We start from the raw sequence: 24,065 nt of genomic DNA on the forward strand, positions 1-24,065 counted from the left end.
CAACATCTTCGTCCCCGCTTTCCTCTTCTAAATAAAAAATGTATAACGGAGGAGACTCATCCATGACCTCCAACACAGAACTCTTCTCCTCTTGCATGTTTCTGCTGTCCATAGCGTTCCTTGATAGTGTCGTTTCTAAGTCACTAATTTAGTGCTACTTGTTCCAAATGTAATTTCCCATTGGGAACCTACAAGCACTAAGTTGCTAACTGGTTAGCAAGATGCTTTCGACAAACCAGTCACAACCAAACTTGCTTATGACGCTTAAGGCTGAAAATAATCGAATCGTTGGGTCAGGAAATCGATACTGAATCGAATCGCCATGATGGATTTGATTTACACCCCTACTCTTAAAATATATTACTAGTTAGCCTAAGATATATGTTTTTGAATCTCTGAAATTAATATAAAGCATATATATATATATATATATATATATATATATATTTACATCTATTGTGTAATTTCATTGAACTATACTGTGTGAAATAAAGCAGTGATTGAAACATTGTTAATTCTCCTTAACCTCTCCAAAATTCTTCTTTCCACTTTGAGTAAACTTCAGTGCACATAACAAGTCCTACCATGAGGATTTCATTTTCTGAAAAGAAAGAATTGACAGCAAAGGGATTCTTCCCTCTTTTCCAACTCCTTTTTTTCCATTCGGGTAGATTAAAAAAAGAGGATGTTTGACATATGTAGCTTTGTCCAGCTTCTAAGGTTTCACAGCTCCAGAGGCTTTCTCGTCCTCTTATGTTTCCGTTCTGAGGAGGAGGAAGAAAGGAGGGGATTTTTATTTTCTGTGGTGGGTATATTAGAAGTAAACACAAGGAAGGATGAGGGAGTGGAGAGCAGCAAAGCTCGCTGGAAGTATTCCCAGTCCTCAGCACCATCGATCTGAGACCACACAGCCACAAAATGTTCCAAAACAGCTTGGATAGAGGGGATAAAGTAGGAGTATATGGTGCCTTTGATGGCAGGGCTGTTAACACAATAAGTCTGTTCAATCCACTGGATCTCCTCACCTACATTTGAAAGAAATGTCAATAAGGGGGATGCGGTCTATTTAAAAATAACACATACATTGACTCAAATTATCCACACTTCCTGGTTTCAAGTGTCATTTAACAACCAGACATGATCTCCTTCAAATTTGGAAGCAATTAAGAGAGTGCTGCTCCAGGCATAAACAGACGCAGGAGAGGCGAGGTGAGTAAGCTGAGTGGCTTCTGAAAGATTCCTGGAAGAAGAAACTGTGACGGTGTGAACAGCAACAGCTGGACAATTCAGGGAACACATTCACCTCCAGGCAGTCGACAAAACCTTCCATACAAAGCCTATGTACAAACTGTTTAACAAAGAATTTAATAGAACGGCCACAAAGACAAGAGCAGCTCTCTGGAACGACACCCAGGGTCTCCCTCACCAGCGCACTCCGAAGATGAGTGCTGGCCGACCGCAGGATCCTTGGCCTGCCTCCCAGCCAGCCCTGCTAATTAGTCCCCTCTCTTCTGAGCTAATTGGCTGATAAAAAATGAGGATGGCCTCTTCACCCAGCCCCGAGTGTTGTGCCACCAAATGGCAGCGAGGAGGATTATGCTGGCTTATGAGGCATGGTGACACTCAGCAAGCAACACTCCTCCACTATTAGTTTCCCCGTCAAGAGGGTCGACGCTCCCGCTTCGCTCGGGTTTCTTAGCGGGTGACGCTTCAGCCCGGGGTTGACTCCCACTAATGAGTTCCTCATTAAATGGCTTGGTGCAAGTTAACAAGGAGATCATCCATTTGAGCAGATGTTGAAGCCTGGGTGATATCGGTGTTACATCATGTTACAGGAAGAAAAATTAGCAGTGTTTTGTTTTTTCTTTACCATTAGGATTATTTTTTAAAGATTAGAGAATTATATAAAAATACTCCTGAGAAAACCTTCAATTCAGGTGGGTTAAAAAAGTCTAATTTGCTTCTCCCTCTCTAGACCACTTTATACCGAACATCTTGCTTCCTACATTGAGTTGAAAAGTTGAAAAATAAAAAGATTTGTGGAAAAACATCAACATTATTTCTTATATACTCTTGGTAAAAACAATATTTGGCTTTCCTTGTTTTCTTTGATTTATTTTTGATGGGTACAATATTTGAAAAATACCGTAAAAAACAAGGATGGTGTGATTAATTTTTCCATGACCATGAAGGTGGTAGATTGTTCATGATGCATACGTTGCTCTAACAAATACAGCTTTCCATTACGATCAGGACTTCCTTTAGTATATGTGACATAAATCAGCATTTTGTCAAAAGCAGTTCTCAGAGATCCTGGTACATGTTAGCCATGCTTCCGCCCTCTTGAAATGTGAATTTTAAGCAAACTTTTAAAAGTTAAAATAAAGGAATTGTGAATTTTTCTCCATTTAATTTAAAGTAAATTAACCAAGTGACACAAAGAGTAATGGGATCATACATCGTCGTCACTTCTACGCCATCATGCATGGCTGCATAAAACAGGACGTAGAGGCTGCGATCTGGCACTGACAACAGATAAGTAATGAGGTTAATTTTAAATGAATGTGTTGCTATCGGGCAAGTAGTTCTTATGTTAGCATTTCAGCTAGTAATGGCGATGTTCCTTCCTGCCATGTTTATGTGCATAGCAGAAACATCTGGGAAGACACCGACAGCTAAAACAGTCATGTGAGGTAAAAGTTTGCTATGTCAGAACTGATTTGAAAAAGTATTTTCAAACCCTTTTAGTAAAAGCCAAAAACCACCTCATGCGAGTGTTAAGACAATTTTTTTGAATTTGAGGGAGATTTTTTATTGTTTTATTTTTCCGTTTCTATAATACCAAATCTCTGAAAAGCAGACAAAACAGTTATAATTCTCTGAACGTTTTATTAACAACAGAATTGATTGGACGTATCGGCAAACCTCTGCGGGTGGAGACAACAGGTTAGTGACCACGTCTTTCTGGAAGTGGACGATCACAAACGAGTGAGTCACTAACCTGGTCTTATAGTTCAGTCTGAGTTCAGAGTTAGAAGATGGTTCCGGCCATCTTGCTGGCAACACAGTGCAGAGACTCCCAGACACAGATACATTGGAGGTCAGAGGACATGTAGGAGATTAGAACCAAGCAGACGGATGTAGGCATAATAGTCTATAGGGCAAAGCCGATGTTGGAGACCTGGTCGATTATTCGGAGTCAGGTCACAGTTACAGGTTCCTTTCACAATAGGGCTGACAGGCTGGATGAGGGTGGGTTCTGGTCAGTACACAAGCAGGTAGAGAACAAGTAGGAGTCAGAAGACTGGTCAGGCAAACAGATCAGACGGGAACAGGCAGGCTCAGAGGTTGAGAAGCAGAAAGGATCAGGATCAGGCAGTTGGAACACAGGTACGCTGTAAAATGTCTGCCCAATCAGCTCTAAATAATCTGGCAATGATGACTGGTCTGAAGGGTGGTTAAATAGAGGGTAATGCAGGTGGTTAAGATAAGCAGCTAATGGGAACTGGGCGGAGCTAAGCAGGTGTGTGAAATGAGTGATCAGACCACACCATGCGATAGTTCAGAATTAGAAAAGGTTAATGAAAACTCATGCTAGTGACTAAGTCTGGTTCTGCTGGAGGTTTCTTCCTGTTTTAATTGAGTTTTTCCTCTCCACTGTCGCTACAAGCTTAGTGTGAGGGATTGCCTTTGAGTGAATGAGTCGATAAAATCAACTCATTCGAATCAATTGACTGTATCATCTGGTTGAACTGTAAAGGGCCTTGAGATGACGTGTTGTGAATTGGCGCTATAGAAATAAACTGCTATGAATTGATTTGAAATTGACATGGCTAGCTTGATCAAGGGATTCGTATAGATAAGAAAATTCACATCATCAGTTTTGTTGGCTTTGTGTTTTCTACCAGGCTAAAAAAACTCCATTATGTTTCTTCTAAAATATTTCTCTCATTTCAGTATTGAGCTGATTGAGAAGAACAACGGAGGAAGCAGAAAGTCTGTCTCGTGGGGTTTCCGTTGCTATTTGGGTGTATTAAGGGTAGGATTCCAGATTCACCCTAAATTTTATTTTCTTAATTTTTTAACCACATACTGAAAATAATCTCTGAAATTGAGACTCATTGAACCAGGGTATGATTGGAGTGATTTGAAGACTGATTTCAGGGCATTTCTGCTTATAACGTACGGCAACAATATAGTCCCTGTTATTTTCTATCAAACATGTCACAGCAGCCCTGTTGGGGTGTTCTGGTACTCTAGGCCATCTGCTTCTAGTGGGAAGCTATTCCACATACCTTGTTAACCATTTTGACCTTTGACACCAAAAAAGGCTTCTTACATAGACACAAACTGCTGCTCTCAGAATATATTCTCTTTTTTTGTTAGATGAGCCTGTTGGTCTCTGCTGCTCTCACTACATCACAAACAGTTCCTGTTTGGTAATGTGATGAAAACTGACAACAAATTTTCACTTTGCTCTATCTGTACGTCCAACAAGCTTACTTGCCGTTTTGTTTTGCTCTAATTGACCAATTTGAGCCATTTTGCATTCTTCCAAATGCGTCCTTATCCACACAGACTGATCATTTCCTTACATCAGAATAACATCACTATGTTGCAGCCTTTGATGTGAACAAACCTTAGTCGTAGTCATCCACTCAAAATATTTCACTCTAGCTGTAGTGAATCTGAACATGCATTCACTTTTTGAAATGAGTGACAAAAATGTGAACATTTTCCTAACACTCCAATGCTTTAATATGTACCTCTATGGCTGTCTATTTCTTTTTTTGTGTTGCCTTGTGATGGGCTTGTGACTTCTTCAGGGTGTCCCTTTCAGTTGTTGCCCACTGCAGTGAGGCATCTGCCCATGGTGGCCTTAAGACTTGTAAGGATTTATCAAACATAGATTAATGTTACACAGTTGGTTAGGCATATGAAATAGTTTCTGAAAAAACCCCATCATGGCCAAAGCTGGGATGAGTCAGAATCAATCAAAAGTCCTTGTTTGGTGGCTGAACATTAGCTAACATTTATGCTGTGAACTCTTTGGCTACAGAACTAAATCTTGAGCCTCATCCTAAAATTCCCTTTCAAGCAGCCTCTCTTTGTTGTAATCTTTTCAAGCTTTGGCTGCTTTTTCATTTTCTGTTCAGTTCCGCAGTATTGTAGAATCACTTACGTTTTGTTTGATAAGCTACTTAAATTGATCCTCCAGATTTTCTTCAAAGATGAGATCTATTTCAAGGTTATATTTAGCTGTAGTCTCAGCGTCTTCAGAGATTCCCACAGAGCAGCCACAATCAAAGAGCATTCATGTCATGTTAGAACAGCTCCAGTTTAAAAAATCTCATCTTTAACCCTCCTTCACTTTAACATTAAGTAATCATATGATCTAATTGGATTAAATTAAATTAATTCTCTTTATAACATATATCCACTTAGAACACTTTACCAAAAAGTCTGTTCAAACTAGCTAAAGATGTAATGCCTTTCTCAGTTTCATGAAAGTAAAGACACAAAGAGAGTTACCGACTAGAAGATTATTTTTGGGCAAACCCTTGTTTAGAAAAAAGAAGAAAAAAACTCAGAGTGAATCATGCAGTGATTCATCTACAGGTATCACACAACTTGGCAAAACAACCAGTTCTAAATGGGATCTCTTTACCCTTTATCATGAGCAACACACAAAGCCATGTTTTGTTCTTCTGTAACTGAGCCTATCAAGTGGACAGGTAAGAGCCTGATTGGCAGAATGTGTATTTTACCACTAGCAAGGTGGATTCCAGAGGGCTGTTAGCTTAAAACCTGGCATACTGTATAGATTAACTGAATGATGGCACATCCTCTGCCAGCCCTTTCTCAGGGGTTCTTCCTATTAATTAAAAACTTTGACTTTCAGAGACTTTTCTTGGCAGATTAAACATTTTCATGGAGAAAGGGATGGATTACACATACTGATATATATATATATATATATATATATATATATATATATATATATATATATATATATATATATATATATATATAAAATCTAAAAAACATGTAATCATATTGTTTGAATTTGATTATAGGGGAGTCAAATTAGCTAATATTGTAAAGTATGAATCAAATGCATTAAAGAGGCATAGTGGTGAGAGTGGGAATATTCTACTGAAGAGTGTAGCCTGATTAATCACTTTCAACGTTAAATAAAAAGACATTAGTTTTATTTTGTTATGCATTTATCCAAAACATTGAGGATGGGTGTGCCTGATTGCATGTCATGCATATGTATATAACACTTAATTTTTTATAAGAACATCTGATTTTTTCCCCCCACTGTTATAATGATACACAGAGTGTGATCTGTTAGAGAAACAACATTGTGGTTTTAATTTGACAAAAATTGAATGAATTACAAAACATGTCTCGTTTCCCTCTTCAGGAAACGAGAGATTCTGTTCACACAAGGCAACTATGAATATGAAAGATGAAAAGCAGAAGTCTGGTACTAGAGACATTACACATAAAAATATTAGAAAAGCAGAAAAGAAAGTTCGAGATAATATTATCTCATTAAAAGTGTAAACTAAGCATATGACCCATTATTTTTAGTATTATTTTAAACAGGTGTTTGGTTTCTTTCTCAACCTTAATTATAAAGTTTTAATCAGGTAATCTACACCGTTATGAATCGGTGCTTTCCTCTAAGCCACGCCCCTTTCCGTTTCCACACAACGACCAATCAGCGACGCCGCTTCCCCTCGGTGGGACGTAACGTCAGCTGGCGTCGTGTCGGGATTGGAATGTTAGCGACCAACAATCGGAACAACTGAGCACTCGGTAATTGGACACTGGGACCGAGGAATACCGCCGACCACCCCCCATCTATTCCTCCACTTTGAGGCTGCTGCTCGCCTCCCTCTCCTCGGCTGGATAACTTCGCTCCTCTCCTCCGATGAGGTTTTTATGTTTATTTGTGAGGGAATGAGCGGAGGTAAGAAATAAGCAGAGAAATGCAGGGATTTGTCAGGTTACAGTTGGATCGCTGAAACGCCTCCCGGTGTTTTGATTCTTCCTAACCGGGAAACATGGAGCGATAGAGGGACTGCATCCAGGTGGAGAGGCGATCACATCCAGCCCGGGCTTTACCTCCACGTCTGGGAGAGCCTCAGGGACCCCAGCGGCTGTTTCCCCCCGTGGAGCTCCAGCCTCTGAATCCAGCCTGGATGAGGGGAAGGAGCCGCGGCTCAGAGGCTCCGGGCAGGTCTTTGTAGGTGCGTTGCTGGATGTGGTAAAAACTCCACAAAAGCGGTTTAAAATCGCCCACATGCACTGGATCAATCCCCGGATCTCGGAGCACTACACACAGACGGGGGGTTGGGGATGGAGCGATGCAGCCGGGGCTGGTGAGAGCCTAACTTGGGGCCACTTTAGCTTTGTTATTCCTGAGCAAGTCGCCTCTGTTCCCGGGACACATGCAGGCCAAAAAACGCTACCTGATCCTGCTGTCCGCCGGAGCCTGCCTGGCGCTGCTCTTCTACCTCGGAGGCGTTGAGCTTCCAGCGGCCAGGAGGAGCCGGCAGGACCGCAGCAGGAACGGGCACAGACCCGAGCAGCCGTGGCCCCACTACTCGGACCCTTTACACAGCTTCCTACCGTGGGATCAGACGGACACCGAGGATTACAACCTGCACATATCTCCGAAGCAGAAACGGGAGGTGAACAGGAGCGTTTACAGAGGCAGGAGGTGCCGCATGGATTCCTGCTTTGACTTCTCTCTGTGTGAGAAGAACGGATTCAAAGTTTATGTTTACCCCCAGCAGAAGGGGGAGAAGATCTCTGAGAGCTACCAGAACATCCTGTCCACCATCGAGGACTCCAGGTTCTACACCTCAGACCCGGCCCAGGCGTGTCTGTTCGTCCTGAGTTTGGACACTCTGGATCGGGACCAGCTGTCCCCGCAATATGTCCACAACCTAAAGACAAAGATCCAGAGCCTGCCTTTGTGGAACGACGGCAGGAACCATCTGATATTCAACCTGTACTCCGGCACCTGGCCGGACTACACGGAGGATCTGGGCTTTGACATCGGCCAGGCCATGCTGGCCAAAGCCAGCATCGGCTCGGATAACTTCAGGCCCAACTTTGACGTGTCCATCCCGCTCTTCTCCAAAGAGCACCCTCGGACTGGAGGAGAGAGGGGCTTCCTGAAGTACAACTCTATCCCGCCTTTCAGAAAGTACATGCTGGTGTTTAAGGGGAAGCGCTACCTGACCGGGATCGGCTCGGACACTCGGAATGCCTTATACCACGTCCACAACGGGGAGGACGTGGTGCTGCTCACCACCTGCAAGCACGGGAAGGACTGGCAGAAGCACAAGGACGCGCGGTGCGACAAGGACAACGCAGAATATGACAGGTAAGTTGGATTTCAGGGCTGTTGAAGCGCTTCTCAAAACTTTTACGCACGATGCGTAAAAGTGCGGCTTACCCGCATCCAAAACCAACAAAATTCTCACTTCTCTCTTATTTTGAGTGCAATGAAATGTAAAGTGATGCATTTGAGTAGAAAAGGCTGCATTTTATTTTATTTTTTATTATACTGGATTTGATTTTTTTTCCCCATATGAAGCTTTATCCATTTATAGATGCATACTAATCAGAAAATGTGTGAAATATTCCCCAATCTTTGGTTTCCTTGAGGACTAATGAATCTATTTCTAGTTATGTAGTTTTATTTGTTTATATTAGAAATAGAAATCCCATCTAAATGATCCAACAGAGGAGAGTTAAGTGTCATATGTCATGGGAAGCATGCCTGGTATTAATCAAATGGACATTTGCTCCTGCAGAATATGGATTTGACACTGTAACTAATATCATGTAGATATTTTAAAATCAACCAAGTTTCATAACAAACACTGGTTAAGGAAATAGGTGAGGAAATATTCCTTTACAATCCCTCCTTCCATCCAAACTGTTGTGGGGTTGAGGTCTTGCTCAGGGACTCAGGGTGAGGGTATGATTTGAGCAGGATACATAAACGTTCTGCTCTCCAGTAGGCCACCACTCCCCCACACAAAAGTTTGAGAGAATAAACGCAGAGCCAGGATCCCCTCAACCTTGCTGTTATCTCTTGAAAGTCTTGCTCTCTCCTGCCTTCGTCCAGCTCAGTTGAAACACAGACATGTTAGGACATGTAGAAAGAAGCATCTCTAAACACAACATCAATAAACAGGAGAATCATTAAATAACATCAAAGTTCTGTCGGTATGTGAAATCCTTACAACATAAACGGATTTCAAATGTTGATACTTGTAATTAATTCAGATTATAAGACAAATTCAGAAATGTAAATTCTATAGAAATGGTGCTGGTTTGAAGGACTAAATAAAAAGCATTTTAGAGGAAGTTTATTCAGCATCATTCATCCTCCTAAGAGTTTTAAATGCATGATCATTACCTAAAGTGGATGCAAAGTCAAGCTTTGTATCTTTAAAATAAAGCTAATGATACAGTTAACTAATCAGCAGTAAAGCAAGCAAACATCTCAAGTTTGCTTTTAAAAATGTCTCAGTAATCTAAACAGGCCTAAAGTTACCAAAGAAGATACTTTTAAACTTAAGTGACACTCAGTGTTTTAGAGTGTTGCTCTTTTCTGTAGTGAGAAAAGCAAATATTCTGGTATCCGCTTGTATTTAAGTACCAGAAACTGTTCAGTAGGCGATGGAAAACAGGGCATGTATCATTTTAAATGTATGAATTTTAAAATGAATCCAGTATCTGATTATTGGTGGGGTTAAAGGGATAGTTCGGGATTTTTGACATGAATCTGTATGGCATCCCCATCACCAGTGTCATGCAATCACACTGACTTACCCCTGGCAGCGTCCTGTGAGCAGAGTTCTCGTCCAGTTTTGGTCAAGCCGAAAGTAGTCCGGCAGGTTTGCTAGACCCAGCGAAATAAATAGTTTCTCTTCCCAAAACATTATGTGTTCAAAAGAGTGATATTTTTGCATCCCAAAAACATTGTAGTGGAAAAAGTCACACATCGTTATCAATTGGTCCTATTTTCTCTCTGTTCGTATCAGTGCGCGCCGTCATTCAGACAGCTAGGGCCTACTAACCTGACAACAGCCAGATGCATGTCTCCCTCCGCCTAGCTCCTAGCTGGGCGGAGGGAGACATGCATCTGGCTGTTGTTGAGCTCGCTGTCAGAATGACGGCGCGCACTGATACGAACAGAGAGAAAATAGGACCAATTGATAACGACGTGTGACTTTTTCCACTACAATGTTTTTGGGATGCAAAAATATCACTCTTTTGAACACATAATGTTTTGGGAAGAGAAACTATTTATTTCGCTGGGTCTAGCAAACCTGCCGGACTACTTTCGGCTTGACCAAAACTGGACGAGAACTCTGCTCACAGGACGCTGCCAGGGGTAAGTCAGTGTGATTGCATGACACTGGTGATGGGGATGCCATACAGATTCATGTCAAAAATCCCGAACTATCCCTTTAACTGTTGAAGAGAACTTGCTGAAAAAAGGGGAAGTTGGATAAGAATTGCTTTCAATGATCTCGTCACTTCATGCAAGAATGTATTCTAGAGGGTTTAAAACTGTTTAATCTGATGAAATGGTTTATAAAATTAAGCTAATAAACAATAAAGGTTAGAAGAAAACTTAGAATAAACTTAAAATACATAATTTTAGAGCAGCAGTCATATTTTTCCCCTAATTCCCCTTCATAGGTTGTTTTGTATAAGTGATTCTGCAGACCTGATGTTCCACTTGTAGATCAATGGTCTCTCAGCATGAACGATTTAACTCCCACCTCCACCAGTCTGAACCCTGGACATCCACTCGTCTCCCTCCCTCCTTTCCCTTTTTTTCCCCCAGACAGAAATCCACTTTCTTACCTTGCTAACTGGGAGCACAGCAGCCTTTAGAAGGATATGCACCAACATGTCCGATTTTCACCGGGTATTTAGTGCAAATTAAGTGAAAGTCGACCGTGGGAGCTCTCAGCTTTGAATCTACTCTTAACTTTAGGGGGACCTTATCCTCCTGCACTTACATGCTTCCTTCTGTGTAGTTTATGTATAGCTGCGGTGCGCAACACCTTCTGATTGAATTATAAAGTGATTTGGTGCTAATAAATCAGTCATAAGGGGTTAATTACAGCTTTAATTTACAGAGGATGGTAGTATCGTTTCTATGTGGCCCCCAGGGGACGGTGAATTACCTCTAATTTTGGAAGCCTCGGTTTTGTCAAGGTGGTTATTAATGAACCCCCTCCTCCCTCCCCTGGGTTAACAGCTGTAAATGTTCGGTATGTTTTAATGCAGCGGGGCGGCTTTATCTCAGGTTCACAGGGTTGAGCTTGACAGTCAGGTTGAGTCCTTTGGGAGTGACATCAGTTTGATTTGCTTTGGTTGGCACGCAGAGAGCTTGGATGAAGTGGAGGCATGTGGTAACAACCCTTGTCGGCGTTGTTCTTAGAGGGCGTGTGTGTAACTGCTGCTGAGGTTAAAGGCAAAAGGGCAGCCCATTTGAGAGCGAGCCGGCAGACATATTTCAGTCCATCCTGTCAGAGAGCGTCGGGGGGGATAGAAGCTACAGGGACGAATGAGGAGTTTTCCAGCTCTACATTTTTCTTGAACTCAGAGTGAACTCCAGAACCTCACAGACTGACTCGTAAAGTGGAAAAGCGCTGGAACAAAACTTCACAAGCACGCACTTGTCTTTCCATTCGTCACCCTGTCTCACTCTCCGTCCCTCCGGACGCCTCGGGAGAGACGTGTCATCCATTACCTGACATTCCAGGCGTTTCTGGACAACCCACCTCTGCTCCGTGCATCGCTCCGTCTCCCAACGGATCAAACCTCTTCTCCAGATCATCTTCCAATCAGCTGATCGATCCAGCTGGTGGCGGTAGCCTAGGGAAATCCGAGTCTTTGTTCCACTGTGGTGTGTTTTACAGATGATTTGCTCTGATCAATATCACTTCCTGTTAGTCGTTTCATTTGCTGCATGAAAGCTAGATTTGATTTTGTGCTCTGACAAAAAAAAAAAAATCTATTTTAATATTCTCTGAAGCACAGATCCTCTGGAGCTTAAAGTTTGCTTTCTGTTCCCCTTCTGAGCTCCACTGAGGTTTCAACTTTTGCATGAAACACTTTTTCTTTTTCCGAGCAGATTAAGATCTGTGCTCAGTTTGCAAATTTACTTAGGCAACAAAGTTCAACTAATAAATGAGAGATTCTGCTCCCGTTATGATTTAGTAACCAGTTTAAGAATTAATCAAACTGATGCCTTTTTTCGTTTTAATCAACTCTAAAGCCCTGTGGGTGTCGACCCACGCTTTGCAGAAACCCTGACTGTGCGCTCTCAGGTAAATGGGTTTACACGCGGTTAGATGAGGGGATGCTTGCTGCCGATTGGGTTATAGAGTCTCATCCTGGAGGGAAGCTGGGCTGCACCCTCAGGAATGCACATATGTGTCAGAATGCCGAGGCCCGCCGCCGAGTCAGAGTGAGCGGCTGCATGCACACACCTGGGAGCTTCTTGAATGTCACTGCACATCGTCATGCCGACGTGCATCCAGGCTCCTCCTGGCCTCTGTTCCTGATGCATGCAGCTGGAGGTCGGCGTATATCATCCTGAAAATGTCTCCCACCCCTCCAGTGCCGCACACACAGAAAACTCCACCACGCTCTGTACATTTATCCGATTGATTTTCTTTGCTGTAATAGCCTTCAATTGGAGTCACTCCGGTCCACTTTCATGGCCGAGCACCGATGAAAGGGGCCCATTCACCGCTACATTATCCAGGGAGTTTTCAGGGCTGCTGACAATAATCCTCCGAGGGAAAGGTGGAGGGTTATTCTGGGTTCTGCAGCTGTAAAAAAAAAAAAAAATATATATAAATATATATATATATATATATATATATACACATATGCTTTTAAGTTGGGGGAAATCTCTTTCCTTCTAACTGCAGCTAAACCTCTAACCAAAGTATAACCTAAAAGGAAATACATTTATTTCCTGTTTTTATACAGATAATCTCTTTATAAAACGATATTTAACATAATAAATCTTCATGAAATTATATTTCACTTTACATTCTAATGACTGAATGATATTTCTAAACTGACCTGCCTTTACTCTGTGTTCCCATACCGCCTGTAAACCCTGGAATAGCCATTGGTTAGTTAGTGGCTATGGCTCTTTAACATCCTATAATGAGCAGGGAAGGAAGCTGAGTGTTTTCTCTGCCTGAATGGAGCATAATGTAGTGTGAGCAACCCCTCCCCCGCCTGTTGCTAGTTGGCTACAGGCACCCAAACTTTTGCATTGTCAACATTTTTTTCCCCCTTTAGATAAAAGTAAATGGATAATGTTTTACATCATCTAAGCGAATACTAGTAAAGCAGGATATTTTAACCTTAAGATGGGAAGGAGTGAGAATCCTATTCAAGTAAAGGTTTGTCTGGAAAAGTATGGAAGTGAAGCATTAGTCAGATCTGGATAAGTTTGGAAAAAGGTCTAAATATGGAACCTTCTTCCATTTTCATTCATCTAACTATTCTTCCATTCCATGTCTCAGTTTATATTTCTGTTTGCCCCTTCTTTCTGTCTTGGTTTTCTATTTTTTAACTTTTCTATTTCACCTAAAAAAAAAGTCTATTTGCACATAAGTCTGGGAAATTAGGAAGTTTCAACCTGCAGACTGTGGAGGGACCCTGCATGTAGGTCAACGTTAGGCCAGCTGTGCCCCCACGGTGAGAGAGCGTGTCCTTTTGGCAAGCAGATTATCCTGCAGAAATCAAAAATGAAAGCTCCTCTGACATCCCGGGTCAGCCGCCTCATTATTACAGTGGAGTGTCATCAAAGTCTGACGAGACGTTTCTGTGGCTTAACAGCCGCGTCATCTTCCTCCCATTTAATACTTAACCAGCTTTAACTGGTATTGACTTTGTACTTTAGCTACTTTACGGGCCGCGCTCAAGGTCACCCAGAGGAGTCAGGAAAAGTTAAAAAGCAATCAAATGGAGTGAAGGGAAAGATTAAGAGGGAAATCAGAGGGATGTTTATGTGGTTCTTTGCTTTGAAAGGAGTGAAAGGATAGTCCTCGCATTTTAAGACGACAGGAGCACCAATTAAGCCCGTATCTGTGTACCATCAGCAGATAGTGAGTGACAGGGAGTCAGGAAAAATAAGAAGGCTCTCACTTCCTCTTTGTTTTCTGCATCCATTCCCCCCCACCGCCAACACACACACACACACACACCTCTCCTTCCTGCTTGCATCACTGATGTGATTCGGTTTTAAAACGTTGCCACGTTTCCCTCCTCGGATGTTGTCGCTGTTGACAATAACTCAGTAAAACAAGAGGCAGCAGCTGATCGGAGCCAAACCAGACCCCCCCCCCACACTTCCTTATCTCAGTGAAACACTGTTATTATGAGTGGGAACAGCTGCTCTCACGTGAATGTCAGCGAGCTGACTGTGGACTCCTGTTGCAGATTTGTAAGTGCCTGAGCGGGAGGCAAACAAACATTTATGCTGCTGCAGGAGAGGCTGTCGCAGATCTCAGGTTGCCGTTGTTGTTTTTTTTTTGTTTTTTTTTCTGTACCCAGATTAATAAATCATGAATATTTCATTATTGCCTGCTCTCTCCTAGATAAAGCAGCCACCTCGTGATGGAGAATGCTAATGATGTGGAGGATAATTAGTTAGAATGCAGCGCAGCGTAATTGGTGCGCTTTGATATTTCGGTGTGTGCGTGTGTGTAAGAGGCAGATTTAAGCCTATAACTACATAAAACCTCTGTTTGTTATTCCATCTTATCAGGCTGCTTAACCATTTCAAATCCCCCCTCTCTTGCAGCTTCTGATATCTCTGCTCTGCGCTCAGCTCATTATAGGCGTCTCAGCTGTGTGCTTGAGTAGGACTATGCGGGGCGAGTCAGTATGTCAGTGTAGTTCCTGCTACCTGACCTTGTTTGCTCTCCAGCTGCAGATGTTGGATGACAAATGAAAGTTCCTTTCATTTTTATACCAACACCTGTTATTTCACCGTCAGCATGAAGTGCTTAACTCTGTCGTCCAGTCTGCAACTAGGACGATTCTCCTATATTTCTGTGAGACCTCATGGGTGTGCGTGTGATAGTTTGAAGGTAGAGACTGAATGCAACATTATAAAAGAAAAGAAAATCAATAGCCCCTTTGCACTTTGGATAGCTGAATCTTCTTGGCAAAGAACAGCAGCTGATCAATGCGGTTCACAGTAGAGGGTATGTGGACTGCATGGTATAATCTGTCTGCTTAAACCTCCTCGGTTCTTTTGTGCTACAGAAAATTTTTTTTTAAATGTATCAGTGTGTGGCTGCATTGCAGAGGGGTAATTCATCTGTTTAGGACAGTTATTCATCTTTAACAGTATGAAAATGGTTTGCAGTGGTTCTAGAACCTTTATAAGGAGGGCTTGTTTTGTCCAGTGGGACACAAGATTAAAAGAAAACCAAATTGATATAAGTGAACCACCTGTGATTCCATCTCAGTACAGCTGAGGCCTAAATTGGAATGCCTTCAGTTCTGTATCATTGGTTAAAGAATTATAGATATAAAAAAGTAGTTTAATCGATTAGTTAAAGCTTTTAGTGCATCTCATTATTTAGTGTTATGTCTTCAGTAGCACAGGAGCCTGGGTCAGTTCTAAAGGGGCACTGGCCCCTGTTGGCCCTGTTCTAGAACCGCCAATGTCTAAAGCAATCCTTGGGATTACTCCTTCAAGGAAATTCTGGTTCCAGTAGCTTATATAGCCATCAAAATGTCGTGTTCCCTTCCCAGTATGGTTTGAGTCCAAGTAGAAGCCTTGCATATTTCCTGTTTCCCATCTCTTTGAGGAAGTTGATGCCTGAATTAAAAAAAGCGGGAATCATCCAAAAAAAATATGGCATGTTTCCCCAAATAGTTCCTCCTTTTTATATATGTACTATATATATATATATATATATATATATATAGTACAAAGAGTTAAAGTGAGATGCCATTAAAGATAAAAAATATAACAGACAATATAAAAACTGTATATAGTGCAGAAAAAGCATACAAAGAGAAAAATTGTAATGTCCTGGAATTTTATAGAAGGTTGGATGGATCAGTCATTTTTTTTCTAAGCTGACAGGAACCAGAGGCTGTCCTCTGCAGCTGGAGCCCATCTTTAAAGTTCTGCATACCTTGGCTGTAACTCAGTGCTTATGGTTTCCTTTTCTTATTGAATCTTGAAACCGTCCATCTCTCTCCTCAGCCTCGGACTTTAACAGATTAAATGGACCGCTGTACTGCTGCTAACTGGATGTTTTATTGTCCTCTGACTTTTCTGGTTAAACAGGAGAATTTCATGAAGTTTCTGAGGTGTTTTACTTAGATCCTCTCTATTTTGAGGCATTTTTTGAACTTCTGCGGGGTTTTTTTGTTTTTTTTTTACTTGATGCTTAATCAATTCCACTGCTGCTGCCTGATTGGCTGATTTTATGTTTGTGTTGATCAGGTGTTCCTAAGAAATTGACCGCCAGACTAAATGGGAAATGTAGATAAGATTTCCAAGCCAATATTTTTTTTTTACCTCTCATATAACAAAGCATCTCCCCTACCGATCAAATATCCGTCCTCATGGCGAACCGTCAAGTCATCGGTCGCTCTCCGTCTCTGATCGGACATTTTTGTCGCAACTTGTTTTCATCTGGGCAGGTCTTTTTTCCTGCGTGCAATTGCTGTTCCACCCAGAACTGTGTGTGTTTGATCACCCTTTGTCTGCAGACACAGGCGTGTAAATACAAGCCTGTGTGTGTTGGTGGGTTGCACACATGATGGCCGGGGTCACGACCCCGCTGTCTGAGTGACGAGGACAAAGACCCACTCTCTGACCCACATTCACTGAAGGATTAACAGCACATCCAAGCACCCCCTTAAAACTCCAAGGTGGCGGCAGCAGCAGGAGGCAAGAGGAACCACAGTGAGGATGCAGTGGGGGGAGGGGAGCTCACAGACGGGAAAGTCAGAGTGTGCCGGCCTGCACCCTGCTGCTGTTAGGTAATCAGAGGAAGAGATGCATTGATGGAGAACAAAAAATCATTAGTTTTTTTTTATTTGGCATGTTTAGAAGAGTTAACAGTGACCCCTGACCCTCCCTGGTGAAATCAGGACGTGATTGAAAAGATTAGGCTGATCTGGTATTAACAGTCATGCCCTCCTCTTCCTTCTGTCACAGCTGAAGGGCTCTCATCCCTAACTTGTGCTGATGTGTAGGTTCCCTGGCAGAGCAGTAAAATGAGGAGCTGAGCAGTTTTTGGAAAGCTCTGACAGCACACAACAGAAAGGGGAACAAGAGCAAAAAGAACCTCGCTGTGTTCCTGTGAATTGAATTTAACCAGACAGGTCTGTGACTGGCTGCCTCAGAAAGTGATGATCAGGAAGGACTGATTGGTCCTCGTTAAATTTTCCTGCTGACGGTGGATGAGAGGATGCGGCAGCCGGCGCTGTCTGCAGCTTGGAAAGTGAGGTTCAACCTTTTTCACCTTGTAGCATTTAGAGGTTGTTTCTGAAGTGCTTTAAAAACACCAAATGCACAACATGAACACAGTTAGTATGAGACCCTGAACGCATCAGCCATATGCTCTGCACTAAAAGTCAGAAGGAACACATTATTATTATTATTTAATAGAAATGGTAAATGTTCCCCCCAGCATTGCATCACTCTGTGTAGCCATCTTCTCAAAACTTGCTCTTAAGTCTTAATGCATTGATAAATCTGTTGGCAATTTTCAGTGAATTAGCTCTGACTGGTTAAACCACAAATAAAAAAACAGAGCCAACAGTACTAGACATATCTGGAAAGTTGATATTGCTTGGTGTTATTGGCTGTTAGCCACTCTGTTTTCTCTTTGCTGTTAACGCTTCATCGATCTAAAAGTTCGATATGTTGTGCTTTAAACCATAATTGAAAACTGCCCTAATTTTTAATCTATATGGGCTTCAACATTGTGGTTCAACATTGTGGTTTATATCAATCAGAAAAGCAATGGGGTCACATGTTTCATGCATAGGAAACTGGAATTCCCTTATTTAGTCATTACCTATAGCAAGGATTCAGCAGAACCTATTGATTACATTTTTTTATATTTGCAAGCTCAACCTGTCATGTTCGCCTACTACATGATTAATGACAACAAATAACTGACATTCTTTTTAGTAGGTAGATTCATGTTTCATTTATCCCTATAAAATCTGTTTTATTTTTTTCAAAATTCCTTTTTATTTTTTTCCCAAATTCCGTTTTTTCCGTTTTAATTTTTGCGAATTAAGTTTTTTTACCCTTTGCTGTTATTTCAGTCGTAAAAAGAATGTGCTTTTAATGTTAATGATTAAAATGTACACAAATAAAATAGGAATGACCTTAAATTTATTGAGGTGAAAAAACACATTTACTCAGTACTTTTACTGCATGACGCAACATAACACTGCACTCTAAGTACTAACAACTTATTAATGGTTATGAACCAATGGTTATAAATAAAAGTGCTCCATTAGCTTTTTCAAGTAAAAAAAATAAAATAGGACCTCTCAATTTCAGAATTACAAAGTATTTCATAAAGAATCATATTTTCCATACAGTTCATTAAAGTGCATAAAAAACAAGGAAAAATACAGCAAGTATGTAAGCAAGTATGTAAGCAAGTGTTTCTCAACTTTTTCGCCGGAAGCGGAGCTGTGGAGAGCCACTTCGCCATTTTTCAATGTTTTGATGTTTTGACGGAGCGGGAGGGGTTGTGTCACCCAGATTTGTGTCCCCCGGTGTGCATTTCCCCCCGACATACGTTCTTCTCCCACACAAAAACAGAATTTCATGTCAAATGTAGAAATTCCGCGTTTACACTGGATTCTGTGTTAATTTGCCAATTCCGCGATTCCGTGATCGTGGAAATTATAGGGCCCTACCAACGGCAATCAGCACGTCCTTATTATGTTTTTTAGTTGGTTTTGTTTATTTTTCTAACTTTCCTCAGTAACTTATGAGCTAGATACTCCAGTGAACAAATTGTTTTTTGAACTGATCTGATTTAGCAACTTTCTTGATCTAACTTATATTTATGGTTTAAACAAATGTCTTTTATCTTAAACTAGCACATTTATATAAATGTGAGACAGTTATATAAAATGAGCCTTTTTTGTTTAAAAGAACGTTGTTGTTTCTCATTTAAACAAAGTTTTGGGCACTTTTTGATGTTTAATACTTGCCGTAAAAATAAGCTTTCTTGCTAAGTTCCTCTGAGTTTTACAGATTTATTGACCCTATCATTATGTTGTATTTTAAGATTTAAAACAAATTATATTTTAATGTTTCCAATGATTGGAGTAAATCTTATCTTTGTGTTTTTTTTACTCTAACTACATAAAAATAAGCTTTTAATTGGTCAGATTGCACCGTTTTTCCCAGAGTCATTTAAAGCTTGTTCTGCTACTGCAACAGATGGAGTGTTGTGTTCTGATTAAAGATGCATGAATGGCTAATTTTTCAAGTAAATCAACAAATAATCCATTTGTACAGTTAAACATTTACAGAATGTCTGAGCTGTGAAGGATGTTAAAGTGAAAAAGAAAGCAGAAATGTAGATCTTTACTTATCTGGGTCCTGCACTAAGGTTCCTGCTCTTGTTCTCCTTCATACGAGGTGAATCTGTGTTTTACTGGCAGTAAATGAGGCTCTAGTTATATGGCTGTTATCTTTTGGCTGCTGAACTGTGGAGGGCAGAGTGTGTCTGAGGTCATTGTATGCATGTTACTGCTGCAATGGGTTGCTTGGTGTTACTGCTGGTGGTCTCATTGCCTCTGGGGATCGGTTTCTTCCTAAATGACCCTGTAGCCGCTGGATTGGGCAGAAAATTAGCCAATTTTTCCCAGAAACCATTGTGTGTCTTTGATGGGATTGTATGAACATTTCTGTGTAAATCAAAGACGCCTCGATCAGAAGTGGTTCACCCTCCTCTGAGCTCCAGTTCTCCCCCAGGATCTTAGCAGCAGCCCGGCAGTAGAAGCATAGGGAGGGGGAGAGGGGTTGCCGGTAGTTTTTTCTTTTTTTTTTTTTTATTACCTTGCAGAATAGCAGCTTTTATAGCTCTGAGAGGCCGTTCAGCAAACACCAACCAACAGGCACATCAAAAGGATGCAGAGGAGGATCATTTGACACCAACCTCAATGCTGATCTCCTTCCTTCACAAGGATGAAAACAAACACTTGGCCCCGCCGCTGGCCTTCATATTTAAATAGTAATTGGTAGAAGGAGGGAATCTAAATAGGAAAAGAAAGGAAGAAGTAGTCTGGGGGGGCTGGAGAGGGCAATAGCTTAAAAAAGCATTATGTTGCTGAAGAATGTGTGCGTGGCTCAGTGGGGCTGAGGCTTGAGGAGAGAAAGGGTGTTTTGTTGGAGCAGATCTGGCAGGCTGATGGAAGGACTGTTTTCCCGTCTGGTTCTCCCTGCTTTATGGTCCAGTTTGACTTCCACTCTTAAAAGTCGTCCCCAAAGGGGTCCCATTGTGTTCAAAGTTTGTCCCCTTTCCAGAGCCAATACCTCCTGCCTCACCCCCATATGGGCCACATCCAGCCATCCCTCATGATTCACTCCTCCACCGCTCCTGGCGACAGTGGTGCTCCAGCCTTCATCTGCCCGGATCTGCTCTGCCAAATTCCACAACCTGTAAGAGATAAGAAGCAAAGCCAAAACTATGGAGAAAGGAGGAGGTGGTGGTTATAAAAGCAGAGAGCGTTTGGTGTCACCGAGGAGAGTCTTGGTACGTGCAGAGTGTGGGAGTACGATTGACTGGAGAGAGCCAGAGCAGAATTACTTGGGCTTATTGCTGTTTTCTAACAGTTTGTTTGCTGCGCAGATCTTTTTTTTTCTTTCCTTTTTTTAGGAAAAAAGTCCAAATAAAAGCTGTGCTTGTTTTTTTTATTGCGTTTTCTCCTTTTAAATTTCCATCCAGCTTCTCCTTTTTGCCTCTTAATTTTCTCTCCTGTGCAGTATTCAAATCTCATCCCAGATCTTTTAGCTAAAACTGACTTGATGCGTTTTCCACAACTTTTCCCTTTAAAACCATTTAAGTTCTTTTTTGTTGGATTGGGCTGTGTTTTAGCCTAATCATGCGTCCTAGGTCGTGTAGTATACAGGGGGAAACAAGGTGCGATGAGCCTCTCACGACCACCTCCTAATCCAGAACCGACCCTTGTGAGGTGATTGCGAGTCTATCCTGCTTTTGAGGCAGAGTAAAGAGCCAAGCTGATTTATCTCAACCTCAGGCATTGCCATCTGCAAACAAGGGATCTTTTCTCCTTCTTCGACTTTACTTGTGGAATGTAAGAACATATATGTTGAGCTGTGGACTTTTAAACCGGGCGGCTTTGTTGTAGTTTGCAGGTTAGTACATTGATTAAACATATCATACAGCGTATTACACCACTGACCAATTCAAAACTGCCTAAACAAAGAAATTGTCATGAAAGACAAAACTCTACTAGAGACTGCCAATTACATTAAACACAAGGTTTACTGTTTTTGAGAGTAAAAAATGTCTAGATATCTAGCATGCAGTATAATACAATGACTTAGATCCAAACATATTCACATAGCTACACACTGGCAAGACTATAGAAGGGCTGCTCCATCAAATCCGACTTTAGATCTATTTTGCATAAAGAATAGGAAACTATTAGTTTCTTGATTTGCAAAGTATGTAGATAAACCTTTATTAAAAGACTCTGTCAAGCTTTGAGGTTTCAGAGGACCTTGGCAGAGACGGAAGCATTGGACGATCATAATGCAAACAAAGATAAGCTTGCAACGGGGGAGGAGTCAGGGAAAGGAACACGGGCAATACAACAAGGAGTTCAACAAACACAAAAATGTGTGGACTTGATGCCGAACAATGGGAGTAAAAATGAGGGAGGATATAGGTGTGTGGAAATAGGTGGATATGTGGAGCAGCTGAGGCATTTGGAAAAGCAAGGAGATGAAGATGGAAGACTAATCAACACATGAACTGGATAAATATGCTTGGAAACAAAGGGGAACATTCAACAAATGGTCCTAAAAGTACCAGAAAAACCTACAGAGAAGTATTGAGCTAATACACAAAACAGTGATTTGAATTGTCAACAGCTAGAGAACATAAACAGGACAAGAGACGAAAAATAAGCCAAACACCAGGATCGTTAACTTGTAGCTGTAATTTACGTGAAACGTGTCTCCAGTATTGACTCAGGTGGGTTGAAAACAAAAGCAAAGGGATGTCCTATAGCTTTTGGTTACAAAATTATACCCAATGACTCATCTTCCTTATACTGAAATGACGTGCTCGTGGTTATTTTGTGACAAAAATCTATGAATATTTAGCATTTTACACAGTAAGGGTATTAAATTCAGCATTCATGCGGACATTATTCCTCATGAATGTAGCCCTCTGTATCCACAAGCATTAGAATATTTTCTTGTGTTGACATTTTCCGTGGTGTTGGCTGACTCAGGTGCTTTTTTCTCTTGTCACTTTCTGTGGTTTTATCATCAGGCATTTTTGATGCTTTCCTTTGCAATGTGGCTTCCTTTTTTTTTATACATCCCTGCTCGTTTCTTCTGCCTTACCGCATCCCTGACCATGGCAGCAAATTAAAAAACGTAAAAAAAAACAGGAAAAAAAGAAAGAAAGACCAAAGATCCCATCTAGAATTGGAGCATTTCAAATGAAGACAGACTAGAGAAAGAGAAAGATGAAGTGAGAGGGGAGTGAAAGGAAGATTCATAACAAAGACAGAAGCTCGACAGGCTTTATTTTTCTCTGCGCCGGTGAAGTGAGGAGTTTATTTCCCCGGAAAGTTGTGGCATGACAGCGCTTTGTTTTCAAAGCTTGTGCCTCTTGTTTGCCAGCTCGCTCTGCAGCGGTGGCGTTCCCCGGCTGTCTGAAATGAGACAGGTGAGCGGTGGCAGGAGCAGGTTCTTATACAAGACTCGAATCCCACTGGAGGACGGGGCATCAGAGGGATAGAAGGGCATTTCATCTGAGTACAAAGTTAGAAGGCAGAGATGCATCGTTTCAGTCCGACACAGCTACCAGTATGAAGTTCCCTTTGTGGAACACTTTAATGCTGCCATATTTCAGTTTGTTTATTTTTTATTGACAATAATACGTGCAGGGAGATTTTCAATCTATCAATCAATTTAATGTGCTGAGGCATTGCAAAGAAATTTAGGATTACCACCCTTTATGTTAAATTTCCATAAAAGCATAAAAGCTTAAATAAGAAAGCTAGTTTCTGGCAAGATGGCGGCCTTTTTGTTCCTTTCAGTCAGGGCTTTCGGACCTTTGACTTCTACCGTAGATACCAATGTTGTCCAGATTTGTTCCTTTTATTGAGTCTAACCTTAACTTAGGCAGGTGTTTCAGATGTTCTGGAGTCCTTATTGACTTCCTTAAAAAAACAGAACTTGAGGACTTCAACTCTTCCCATACTCTCTGATCATATGAAGGGTTTCTATTAGTTTGCTTATATAAATCATTGACTGATGGATTTCCTGTTCATTCACTTTATGCATTCCTTCAGATTGGATTTCCATAAAACAGTGTGCCGTGAAAACTTCCTATTGACCAGGAGTAGTTTGTTTTACAGAACAGACAATTAACAGTGTTAGATCCCAGCCAAGACATCAACCTTCCTCCATTTCAAATACTCCTCTTTTCCATTTTTTCTTATTTTGTTGCCTCTGGCCTGTTTTTGTAGTCATGTTGCTACATTTTGGTTCCCAGTAAATGAGCTCCAGTCGCTGTGAGGAGCTTTCAGTGCTGCTGCCTCTATATTGAGGCCAGAGGTCAAATTCTCCTGAGGTTTCTCAGACAAACACGTGTGTGAGTCCATCTCTGTAAAATAAAGCCGCTCTATTTGCGAGCAGGTCTGATCTTGGGTTTGCAGAGTATCTTGTATCCTGGGAATATTTGTTCTTGGTTCAGCTAGGAATGAGT

The 24,065-nt window shown here is 41.4% G+C and overlaps 1 protein-coding gene across 1 annotated transcript; it reads left to right on the plus strand.

Annotated features, from left to right (window-relative positions):
• Positions 1-6,789: 6,789 nt before the first annotated feature.
• LOC107094935 (exostosin-1b-like) lies at positions 6,790-8,407 on the plus strand (the record flags this gene model as incomplete). The annotated part of the gene is made up of 1 exon (XM_015390855.1): positions 6,790-8,407. A coding segment is annotated over exon 1 (944 nt), but the record flags the coding sequence as incomplete, so codon positions are not given.
• Between the last annotated feature and the right edge of the window lie 15,658 nt (positions 8,408-24,065).

This window comes from Cyprinodon variegatus, unplaced genomic scaffold (genome assembly GCF_000732505.1).
Source record: "Cyprinodon variegatus isolate N-32 unplaced genomic scaffold, C_variegatus-1.0 Scaffold516, whole genome shotgun sequence".
Lineage (NCBI taxonomy): Eukaryota > Metazoa > Chordata > Actinopteri > Cyprinodontiformes > Cyprinodontidae > Cyprinodon > Cyprinodon variegatus.